The sequence below is a fragment of the Marmota monax genome, unplaced genomic scaffold (assembly GCF_021218885.2).
Source record: "Marmota monax isolate L192 unplaced genomic scaffold, Marmota_monax_Labrador192_F-V1.1 WCK01_AAM20220418_F8-fsc00034, whole genome shotgun sequence".
Classification (NCBI taxonomy): Eukaryota; Metazoa; Chordata; class Mammalia; order Rodentia; family Sciuridae; genus Marmota; species Marmota monax.
The window spans coordinates 8,364,973-8,377,726 of NW_026693934.1; the positions used below are offsets into that span (position 1 = coordinate 8,364,973).

Genomic DNA, 12,754 nt, shown 5'->3' on the forward strand with positions numbered 1-12,754 from the left:
AGATGGATACAATACCTTTATTATTCTATTTCTTGATTTTTATGTGGTGCTGAGGATTGAACCCAGTGCTTCACATGTGCTAGGCAAGCGCTTTACCACTGAGCGACAATGTCAGCCCCAAGGATATGTTAACTTTTGATGTCCAAATTTTAGTAGTTCAAGCATTCACAATTTGAATGCAAAATCTCAGTATAATTATATTTGCAAAATGCCTTCTGAGTTTTACTAGGAGTACTACTAGAGATGTACTCCCATATGTTCACCAACTAGTCTAACCTCTGGTTATCCTAAGGTGCTTGTCATTTTCTTCCTCTTCTGCTTTGGCTCCCTGAATAATGTGTATTGCACTCAGTACTGTTTGAGATGCTAATGGTATTCCTCACTTCTGATGGTATTTCTCAGAAGATGGGCTTTGTATGTGCTAAGGGTATTTTCTTCTAATGTTTTCATTTCCAAGAATGCTAGGCTTGAAGGGATATCATGAGAATGGAACTTTCCCCAATTTGCCACCACTTTCCCTATTCCCCTCCTTCGTTACTGAAAGTCTAGGGCCCAGAAAGTCTCTTTCAGCTTCTCTTCTGTGTGGTTTTCTGTTTACATACTTCCCTGTCGACCTCCATCCAAACCGAAAAAGAATCAATAATCACCATCAACTGCTGGCTCCACAGAGACAACACAGAAGCTAGATAGCTCAGAGGCACAGTTCAACTATGTACAGTAGTATCCCTTACCTGGTATTTTGCTTTCCATGGTTCAGTTACCCTGGTTATTTACACTAAAGTAATATTAAATGGAAAATTCCAGAAATAAACAGTTCATACGTTTGAAATTATATGTCATTATGAGTTGAATTATAAAATCTTGCACTGTCCCACTTTGTTCAGTCCAAATGAATTATCCCTTTGTCCAGAGTATCCAGGCTGTTTAGACTACTCGTAATAGTCACTTGGTAACCATCCTGTTATCAGACTGACTGCTGTAATATCTCAGTGCTTATATATAGGATTTGGTACTATGTTGGTTTCAGACATTCATTGTAGATATTGGAATGTATCCCCCTTGGATAAGGAGGGATTAATATAATTTATTCCCAAACTAGAATTTTTAACAATCATATTTTAGTGATTTTCTTAAACCAGAGAAAGAGCATTAAAGTAGATGAAGTATCTATTCCAGAGATAGAACACTACTTGCAACTTTCTCTTTTTTCTAGAGAGCAAGATTTTTTTAAAAATAATTTTTTAGTTATAAGTGGACACAATACCTTAGTTTTATTTACTTATTTTTATGTGGTGCTGAGGATTAAACCCAGTGCCTGACATGTGCTAGGCAAGTATTCTACCACTGATCTACAACCCCAACCCCAAGAGCAAGATTTTTAAAGATTTAGATTTCAATTCAAGTACCATATTACAAATCTTTCACTATGTCCATGTACTTTTAAGAGAGTCCCCCAATTTTTTTCCATGGAAAAATTTGAAAACCTTCTATAGATAGCTGTAAGTAATAAAATGGAACTGAAATAATGGCTAGTTGGTACTATGTATCCTTGGGTCCTGTATTCTTGGATTCAACCAAGCATAGATTGAAAATATTTTGGAAAAAAAAATTGCTTCTGCCCTGAACATGTACAGACTTTCCCCATTGTCACTATTCCTTCAACAGTACAGTGTAACGACTATTTACTATATTAGTAAAGTATAACTATGCTGTTTACTTAGTATTTTCATTGTATTAGATATTATAAGTCATCTAGAGATGAGTTAAAAATATATAGGAAGATGTATGTAGGAAATATGCAAATACTAAGCCATTTTATGTAAGAGACTTGAACATCTGAGAATTTTGGTAACTCTGGTGATCCTGGAACCAATTCCTTTGGACATCAAGGGACAACTATACTAAATAGTTAATTTTTTAAAAAATGAATTCACATTGGCCTTTACTTAACTTGCCAAGTAACTGGTTACAGATTTGTGCTCTGCATAAACCATCCAAATAGCAAACCTAGCTTACCTTTCCCATGACATCTACTAACAGCTTGAGGGATCGAGGATCATGAACCAAGGAATCTGTGTAAAAGGAGCCTAGGTATTTCTTCGGGTCAGTTGGATTGTCCAGGGCACACAGATCTGGACGCATGTTGAATCCGTGGGAAATTCTTCCCACTGTGAAAGGGAAAGCACCACCTGCAAGTAAAACTCATTACTGAGCAGCTAGCGTTGATTAAAAAAGATTCCTTTTGCTGGGTGCAGTGGCGCACACCTGTAATCCCAGTGACTCCAGAGGCTAAAGCAGAAGGATCGCAAATTCAAGGCCAGCCTCAGGAACTTGGTGAGGCCCTAAGCAACTTAGTAAGACTCTGTCTCAAAACAAACAAACAAACAAACAAACAAACAAAGGAATGAGCATATAGCGCAGTGGTAAAGCACCCTTGGGTTCAATCCCCAGTATTTTTTGAAAAGAATTCCTTTAAATCCTGATATTCTAAGGAGAAGTTTCCATAGCCCAGCTGATTAGGTATTTATAAAGGACCTGCTGGGTTCCAAATGCTGGAAGATGACTTGGGAAAAATGGCATGAATATATCCAGAAATCCAAATTTCTGAAGAATTTGTGCCAAAGAGAGTAGACAAGTATGTAAAGATATAAGCTTTTCAAATTTAATGTGGTTACCATAGCAAAATATTGAGATGACCTATCAGTTGAGTGATATCAAAATCATGGTGGCATATTAGGGACTGGAGAGCTCATAGTCTGAGTAGAGGGATTTATTTATTTTTAAGAATATTTTATTAGTGCATTATATTTATACATAATAGTGGGGTTCATTTTGACATAATCATACATGCATGGAATATAATTTGCTCCATTTCAGTCTCTGGTACTTCTTCTTTCCCTCTGCTCCTCCTTTTCCATTCCCCTTCCTCCACTCTATTGGTTTCGCTTCTATTTATTATCTTTTAAATTGGTGCTTTATAGATATACATAAAGGTGGAACTCACTGTGGTATATTCATATATGTACACAATATACTTTTGTCAAATTCATTCCACTTTTTCTATTCCTCCTCTCTCCCACTCAATCTCCTTCCTCTACTGATCTTCCCTCTGTTTTCCTGGGCTCTGCCCCTGCTTTTCCCCTTACTTTGCTTGACTAGAGGGATTTAAATAAAAAACAAAGTAAAATGAAAACCGTGCCAACCAAACTAAATTTGCTTACAGAAATGGAATTTGGTCCCCATACATCATATGACTAGAAAGGTGACTGGAAGGATGTTATGAATGGAAGTGTAACCCTCCAGGATTCCTGTGTTGAGGTTCTAACCTCCAATGTGATTATATTTGGAGACAGGACTTTAAGGAGGTAATTAAGGTTACATGAGGTCAGAGGGTGGGGCCCTTAATCCAGTAGGACTGATGTCCTTGTAGGAAAAGGAAGAAATATTAGAACTCTCCAATCACCCCACTCTAATCCCTGACCCATGCATGCACAGGAAAAGGGTCATGTGAGAACACTATGAGAAGGTTGCCATCTGTAACCAGGAAAAGAACTCTCACTAGACGCCAACCCTGCTGACTCCTTGATCTTGGACTTTCAGTTTTTAGGACTGTGAGAAAATAAATGTCTGTTGATTAAGTCACCCCATATATGGCATTTTATTATGACAACCTGAGCTGAGTAATGCAAACATGGTCTTACCTCCATGTGCAAAGCACACTTTCAGTTTGGGAAACTTCTCAAACACCCCACCCATGATCATGGAGCAAACAGCCATGGTGGTCTCTGCTGGCATTCCTGAAAGAGGAAATAGTCACAAAGTTTATGCTTGTCACCTTGAGCAGGAAGAAGCTTGGTAATATTAATGGCTGAGGAATAGTAGCTAATAGCCAGGGAATTATCAATCCCAAGAAAGTTAGGGTCCTTGAGCTCCAGCATGATTTAGCTGCATACATGCCATTGCTTTGGCAAGGAGAATCATCTGAAGCTTCCTATTTACCCATTACAGAGAGAGTTGTCTAGTGGCTAGCGCTGTTGAGGACCTAGGTCTTGTCCTGATTCTCCTGACTTCACTTTTGGATGGAGTAGGGCAAGCAGAGTGAGTGTCAGGAGTCTGGGCTGAATGCTAGCTCCTGCAATTTTCTGCCTCCTGGTCTGTGATAAGTTATTTAATATTACTGGATCTGTGCTTCTTACCTGTAAAAATGAAGACCTTGCTGCCTACCTTGCAAGGCTTTTATGGAATTTTGGAAATATGATGTCAGCAAAGTTCCTGGATAGAATGTCACATTCTATCATTGTGCTCAGCAAAAATTAGTTACCTCTCTGTGTCTTAATTTCGTCATCTGTAAAATGAGGATAATAATGACTAGTTCCTGCCATAGGCTATTTTGAGGATTCAGCAGATAGCTCCTGGCATTCAGTTATTGCTCAATATTAACTATTATTGTTATTTATGCCAAATCTTTGCTGCCTTTTGGAGCTAAGGTTGAAAATCACAGGATTAACATAAGTTGTTTCAAGTGCTTTGTGCTCCTAGAAGAAAGAGCCGATCCATGTCTTATGCCTTCATCCCCAAGGAGCCAGTTTAGGCTACATTGCCAGATGACTGCTTTTCCAACTGTGATTCAAAAATATCTGAATGCTGTACAGCTGTGCCCTGCACCTTCTGAGGAAGCCTGACTTTGGGCTGCCGACTGAGGCTTCCCTGGATGCTCATTCTGCCCATTGATAAACCACAGGCAGAGATACCTCTAGCTCCCTGGCCTCCTGGGAATTTTGGAAAAATGATGGATTCATATCCATCTTGAATTGAGCTAAAGGCAGAGCTTACTGAAAGCTGGGGAATGGACAGCATTATTTCCTTCTGGTCCTGTGATTCTGCTTTCCATTAATTACTTCAATCACAGCCTCATAAGACATCCTTCATCGAGGAGCTAAAGTTACATTTACAATGTGAATTGGATTGTAATCCTTCCCGGCTGGAAATTGTACAATGCACTAACATCATTTTTGTATTCACAATAACTTTCTTGAAACTGACCTGTTTGCATGTTTATGATTGGTGTAGTTGTTTAAAATATTTTTTTCCTCAAGCCAGAATATAAGCTCCATGAGGGCAGAGGTTTTGTTCAGATGTATATCCCAAGTGCCTAGTATAAAGCTTGACATTTTTGAGGAGATCTATACACACACACACACACACACACACACAATACACATATGTGTGTTGCATAAATGAATGATGAAATGACTATATGTAAATAATGTTTTTCATGTGGAAAGTTGCAATATAAGTAAGTTTGTTGGACTTGTCAAAAGTTTGTGAATCAGGATGAGATTATCTTGGAAGCTGGACAGAACTGACTGAGCCTCTTAGGTTATCTCTTCTTCTTGTTATTCAAGAACTTGGTAGGGGTGGGTAGGAAGCTAGCTTATTAAATACTTTAGTTTCCACCAGCAATCACAGGAGCATATAAAGTGTAAGGGCAAAAGATAACTTTAAAGGAATCCAGATCAGTTTTGTTATTTTACAGATGAGGAAATGGAGCCCAAGGTGATGAAGTGATTTGCCTCAGATTATACAGTGAAATAGAAATTAAGCTGCAACAGAAATTCTGGTTTTGACTTCCAATATATTGTTATTCATTTAACTCTTTATGGTGGTTGCCATTTGATTACTTCATAATTAATAATTATACTAATTAGACTGGAGAAACTGGAGAGAGAGAATGGATAATCCTCCTCTAATAAAGTCCAACACTTTTCACTGGGTTTTTTTTTTTTTCACTTGTAGCTCCAGAATTTTACATCTATTCTCCATCTTTCCTTCCTATTGGGACCAATACCAAGAGATTGGATAGGACAAAGGGAGGCTTCTTCTTTTTCTGTTTCCCTCACTTTCATGTGGAACCTTGAATAACTGTTTCAGGGGGAATAAAAAAGAGCAGAAGAGAGAGCAAATAACAGGGTCATCGGGAATACAGGTCTTCTATAATCTAAGGTTTCAGATCCTTGTGTGGAAGAAGTTAACTTTCTACTCATAATTCCAGGCCCTCATTTATAACAGCTGATGCTGTTAATTGTGCAATCAAACAGATATGTGCAAATTCCATTTTCTCTCATTAACTTTGTGATGTAGACAAATTACCTAACCACTCCAAGACTTAGTTTCTCCATCTGTAAAATGTTCATTATAATATCAACCTTGTAGAGTAAATATGTTATTTATTTAGGATGTGACTTATTTATGATCATACTAGATATGATTAAAATCAAACAGTAATATATACAGCACTTCTTTGCTCAATAAATGGCAGTTGCTATTATTTTCAATCATGTTAATTATTCATATTTTCTCTCTTGACAAGAGGGTTTCAGAGATGACTGGAAAAACCCAAGGTTTGGTGTCTGTTTCAGACCCCAAGCTGACACAAACCTACAAGCCAAGGAAGCCAATATTTAGCCATCCGCCCATCCATCTGCATGTCCCAAGGGTGCACAAACAGGGAGCAGTTCAGCCGTTCAGCTGCCTTCAAAGAAGCAATGAGAAAGAGAGAGGTTATTTGAAGGAGCCAGCAAATACAAGGTACTGTTTTAGGGAAACTGTTTATCTGAATAAATAAACTGAAATATTGTTGAAATTGTTTCTTGATCTAAATAATCGAATCATTGATCAACTCTGCTCCTGTTTGGGAAATAAAAAGGACATTTAGAATTAACAAAGGGAATTGGTGGATTTACCATTGAGGTTGATGCATTTAATATATTGTTTGGCAGAACAAGTCACAGGAAATAGCCATCACTCACAAATGTTCTCTGGGGGCAAAATGTCTAGGAACTAATAATCCCACACCTCCAATGTGGGGGCACATTTCCCTGCTGGCTCCTACATGGTCCTCTCTTTGGGAAAGACAGTAGAGAGGTGATATTCTTGAAGTCAGGGCAGGAATGCTCCTTTCTTTTTTTCCACTTGGAAACCTGAGGCTATAGAAAATGAGACAATGATGATTGGAGACCAGTGTTTCAGGGCTGGGCTGACGCATGAACTACTGAGCCATTCAGAACCCAACAGTGGGTGGTGACTTCTGGGGTCTATAGGCACTCACACAGTCCCCAGAGCCCAGATGAATCCCTGAACAGTCTGCTGTGAATGAGATCACCTCAGAGAGGTAAGAGCTCTCAGTGCCTGAGCCTGGCAGGTTTTAAGATAAATGTCATGGACAAACCTGCTCCAGGGACTTCTGGGAAATGGAAACACAATCTGGATAGAATGACCTTTATTCAACAGAATGTTTAATTAAGATAAGTTCCCTCAACAAGCATTGAATATTAGTGTTTACTAAGGTTCAAAACACATTTTCCTTAGAACATTTTCTTTTCAAATGTATTGGGGTGCTGGAGTGACTCATCCTATCTTCATGCATAAATATTTGTGCTAACTGGGCTGATGCAATGTGACTTGTGTACATAAGCATTCTAAAAATGGAAAAACAATTTTGGACAAAAGGGAATTCTGGAAATGGCTGACAAAGGATAAATTGAAGAAGATTTCTAACTCAACCGATTCTGGGGAGCAGAGAAATGCAAGCCTTTTGAAAGGAGAGGAGCTACTTGATTTCTGATAATTAATGCAGTTTGGAAAGAGAATAACATCTTCTTGGGGACAGTTTGGGTTTGGCAAAGGCACATCTCACATCTCAGTAGTATTTGAGTCCTCATTAGATAACACTTTAATCTATGTGCCTATGATGGTTTACTTCAATTCAATTTAAATCAATATTTAAAAGATCTCCTTATGTACATAAGGCATTGTATCTCTACATAAAGTCACTTATACTCTCAAAAGCACAGCTAACATTCACTGAGAACTTACCATGTGCTGAAGTTGTTATAAGAATTTGACAATTATGGACTAATTTAATCCTTTATGAGATAAACACTCTTATTCCTCCTCATTTTACAAAGAAGGAAATTGAGGTAGATGGAGTCTAAGTAACTTACTCAGTATTCCTGGCAGAAAAATGGTAGAGCCAGGCAATCTAGTACTACCATTCCATCTGCCTTGTAGCAGTAACAATGTCATTTTTGTACCTAAAAACTGACTTGAGCATGTGTAATTTGGTTTACTCACTAGCAACAGAGATCTTGGAGATTAAGGGGATAGTTAGATGCTCTGGAGCACCAGGCTTACTTTAAAATGAAATAATTTTCTGAGAGCCAATTTGGCTCTCAGAAATTCCTCATTTGTTTGAGCAGGTTACTGACGCAAACTAGATAGCAGTGAGGCAGGCAAGCCTTGCTAACCAAACAAATGTGCTGTCAACCCCAGGACATTACAAATCCACTGGGGTCAGGATGTGCTCCTGAATCCTTCAGAGACTGGCAGCCCCTCAATATAGTTAGAATGATTGATGAGATAGTCACACAAATGAAAATATCTATGTGGACTCCAATTGGCTGCTATTACTTTCTAAGCCCCTTATTAATTCATATATTTGATTCCAATGAATAATAAAATGACTTGCAACTGAAGTTTCACTCACACTGTGCTGAAACAACTTGGATGCACAAGTAAATAAATCATTTTTCAAAGCTCATTAAGGTTTCCAGGAAACATCACTGTATCAACTATGCCACTGCAGCCAATAAGCTTCCTGGAGTTCAATATTTAGAGGAACATGAAATGTTTCAGGTCATTAGGAGGCAATTTAACAGGTAATCCCCCAACTGGTAAGCAGTTACCATAGATATTTTTGCAAGTAATTAGAGCTCAATAAATATTAAATGAATAAAAAATGAATAAATGATAGTGAGTAGGGTGCCTGGTAAGTCCATAAATGTCTATTTAATACATTATTAAAGATTTTGCACTTACAATGAAAAGATTACAAAGTGAATCAGTCATTGTAATTCTAGGAGGGAAGTAAGGAATTTAGAAAATGCAATTGAGTAAAGAATCATGCATCTTGAATTCTGATATTGAGTATAGCAGGTTTAGTTACAGAAGAAACAGAAAGAAGAAGAAGAGGGCTGATAATAGAATTGTGAAGTGATACATGTTTGAAGTTGGGTTCTTCAAAAATGGATGGCACTGAATATTTGAAAATTATTTTATTTTGAAGTATTTTAAATATAGAAAGCATAAACAATAGTTCAACAAACATTGATATTCTCACCATCTAATTTCATCAAATGTTAACAATTTCATGGCATAATTTTTCACTATGGATTTTTACTATACATTTTCAAAATATGTGGTTTTATAAGTTTCTTAATAGATTAGACACAGAAAAAGCATTTGACAAAATATAGCACCCCTTCATGTTCAAAACACTAGAAAAATTAGGGATAACAGGAACATATCTCAACATCATAAAAGATATCTGTGCTAAGCCCCAGGCCAACATCATTCTAAATGGAGAAAAATTGAAAGCATTCCCTCTAAAAACTGGAACAAGACAAGGGATGCCCTCTTTCATCACTTCTATTTAATATAGTTCTTGAAACACTGGCCAGAGCAATTAGACAGATGAAAGAAATGAAAGGGATACACATAGGAAAAGAAGGACTCAAATTGGCACTATTTGGTGATGATATGATTCTATAACTAGAAGACCATAAAAGTTCCACCAGAAAACTTCTAGAACTATTAAATTAATTCAGCAAAGTAGCAGGATATAAAATCAACACTTATAAATCAAAGGCATTTCTGTATATAAGTGACAAATCCTGTGAAAGGGAAATGAGGAAAACTACCCCATTTACAATAGACTCCCCCCCCCCAAAAAAAAAATACTTGGGATTCAACTTAGTGAAAGAGGTGAAAGATCTATATAATGAAAATTACAGAACCTTAAAGAAAGAAGTCAAAATATTATCAAAATGACCATACTACCCAAATCAATATACAGATTTAATGTAATTCCAATCAAAATCCCTATGATATTCCTCATAGAAATAGAAAAAGCAGTCATGAAATTCATCTGGAAAAATAAGAGACCCAGAATAGCTAAAGCAATCTTTAGCAGGAAGAGTGAAGCAGGTGGCATCACTATACTAGACCTTAAATATACTGTACAGCAATTGTAACAAAAACAGCATGGTATTGGTACCAAAACAGACTGGTAGACCAATGGTACCAAATAGAGGACACAGAGTCTAACCTACAAAATTTCAATTATCTGATATTAGACAAAGTTGCCAAAAACATGCATTGAAGAAAAGGTAGCCTCTTCAACAAATGGTGGTGGGAAAACTGGAAATCCATATGCAATAAAATGAAATTAAACTCCTATCTCTTACCATGCACAAAACTTAACTCAAAATGGATCAAGGACCTAGGAATAAAACCAGAGACCCTACATCTAATAGAAGAAAAAGTAGGCCCTAATGTCCATCATGTGGGATGGAGATTAACTTCCTTAATAAGACTTCTTTGGAACAAGAATTAAAATCAAGAATCAATAAATGGTATGGACTCAAACTAAAAAGTTTCTTCTCAGCCAAAGAAACAATCTGTGAGGTGAATAGAGAGCCTACATATTGGGAGCAAATCTTTACCCCTCACACATCAGATAGAGCATTAATCTCTAGGGTATATAAAGAACTCAAAAAGCTAAGCACCAAAAAAATAAATAAACCAATCAATAAGTAGGCCAAGGACCTAACCACACACTTCCCAGAAGATGATATATAATCAATCAAAAAACACATGAAAAAATGTTCAACATCATTAGCAATTAGAGAAATACAAATCAAAACTACTCTAAGATTTTATCTTACTCCAGTCAGAATGGCAGCTATTATGAAGATAAACAACAAGTATTGGCAAGGATGTGGGGGAAAAGGTACACTCATACACTGCTGGTGGGACTGCAAATTGGTGCAGCCAATATGGAAAGCAGTATGGAGATTTCTTGGAAAACTGTGAATGGAGCCACCATTTGACCCAAGTATCCCTCTCCTCAGTCTATACCCAAAGGACTTAAAAACAGCATACTACAGGGACACAGCCACATCAATGTTTATAGCAGCACAATCACAATAGCCAAACTATGGAACCAACCTAGATTCCCTTCAATAGATGAATGGATTTAAAAATGTGGTATATATACACAATGGAATATTACTCAGCAATTAAAGAGAATAAAATCATGGCATTTGCAGGTAAATGGATGGAGTTGGAGAAGATAATGCTAAGTGAAATTAGCCAATCCCAAAAAACCAAATGCTGAATGTTTTCTCTGATATAAAGAGGCTGATTCATAGTGGGTAGGGAGGGGGAGCGTGGGAGGAATAAATGAACTCTAGATAGGGCAGAGGGATGGGAAGAGAAGGGAGGGGCCATGGGGTTAGAAATGATGGTGGAATGTAATGGACATTATTATCCAAAGTACATGTATGAAAACACGAATTGATGTGAATATACTTTGTATACAACTAGAGATATGAAAAATTGTGCTCTATATGTGTAATAAGAATTGTAATGCATTCTGCTGATCATAAATAAATAAAAAAATAATTTAAAAAGTTTCTTAATTGAGGTCAGGTTAAATAAATAAAAATAAATCCATATATTAGAATATTCTGCAGTTAAAAATCATACATTAAGATAAATTTCATTTAGTTTGGAAGTTCTCAATTAGCATTTGAAAACACATGTGTAAAAAAATGTCAGTTTTGTTAAAGTATGGATATATGAAGTTTTTTTCTTTTTGTACCAGGGATTCAACTCAGGGTCACTTAACCACTAAGCCATACCTCAGCCCTTTTTTGCATTTTATTTAAAGACAGGGTCTCACTTAGTTGCTTAGGGCCTTGCTAAGTTGCTGAGGTTGGCTTAGGATATATGCAGTTTTAAAAAAACAAAATGTACTACAACGGTTGTTACTTTGAGTTGGAGGATTAAGGGTGACTTTTTATTTATTTATATTTTTCTGTATTTTCCATAGTTTCTTCAAATTTATTTCATATTTTTGAAATACATTAAGTATTTTTTCCCAAAGAAAACCCCAATTTTTTGGCATTGACATGGTACTATACACAATGCTTATGATGAGGGTGATATTTAGGCTTCCAAATAAAAGATTAAAAAGAGAACAAGAATGATAGGAAGAAGAGATATGTCATCACTGAGTTAACTCAGAACTGGCCTAGGAAGTATTTACACTGCCCTTCTTCTGTAGAATGACCCATTCCTTTTTTGGGAGGAGTTTTGGTAGAGGATTTCCACATCTCCTGTCTACATATAAGTCATTTCTGTCTTCCACCCCAGTGGGAGGTGCCTGTGTCTTCCTACTAGCACCTAGCAAGGTGCCTGTCCCCAGCTAGGTGTTCTGGGGCTACGCCTTGGTTGAGTGACAGCTGTGTACTCACTGCATAGACTGGGAAGAGTTCCTGCTCATTCAGGTTCCACTTATTGATGTGGGAGCCAATTTGGACCCCTGGAAACCCCAGCTCCTGCACACAGCGCTCCATCTCCTTGATGGCCAGCTCTGGAGCCTGCATGGGTAATGTCCCCAGACCCACGAACCTCCTGGGGTGGCTGGCAACAGTGGCAGCTATGTTGTTGTTTAAAAGTTGGCATAGATCCAAAGTGTCTTGAGGTTTGGCCTGGTGGAAACAGAAGAGGGAAAACTATGCTGTTCAAAACCTACTTCTTTAGTCATTTACTCTAAACAATGCCTTCTCTTGGCTAAACTATTTGTCCTTCTCAATGGCTTTACCCATAATAAAGCTGAGGTACAGAATGA

The 12,754-nt window shown here is 37.3% G+C and overlaps 1 protein-coding gene across 2 annotated transcripts in view; it reads right to left on the reverse strand.

The window, feature by feature from the left end:
- The window catches only part of Acmsd (aminocarboxymuconate semialdehyde decarboxylase), a 52,064-nt gene that overhangs the window by 14,780 nt on the left and 24,530 nt on the right, over positions 1 to 12,754 (reverse strand). For both annotated transcript variants that reach the window (XM_046463773.2, XM_046463774.2), the window contains exons 5-8: positions 12,378 to 12,614; positions 6,439 to 6,532; positions 3,702 to 3,797; positions 2,017 to 2,189 (exon numbers count right to left, since the gene is read on the reverse strand). In XM_046463773.2, the coding sequence (XP_046319729.1) occupies positions 2,017 to 2,189; positions 3,702 to 3,797; positions 6,439 to 6,532; positions 12,378 to 12,614 (600 nt within the window). The remainder of the gene's footprint in view (positions 1 to 2,016; positions 2,190 to 3,701; positions 3,798 to 6,438; positions 6,533 to 12,377; positions 12,615 to 12,754) is intronic.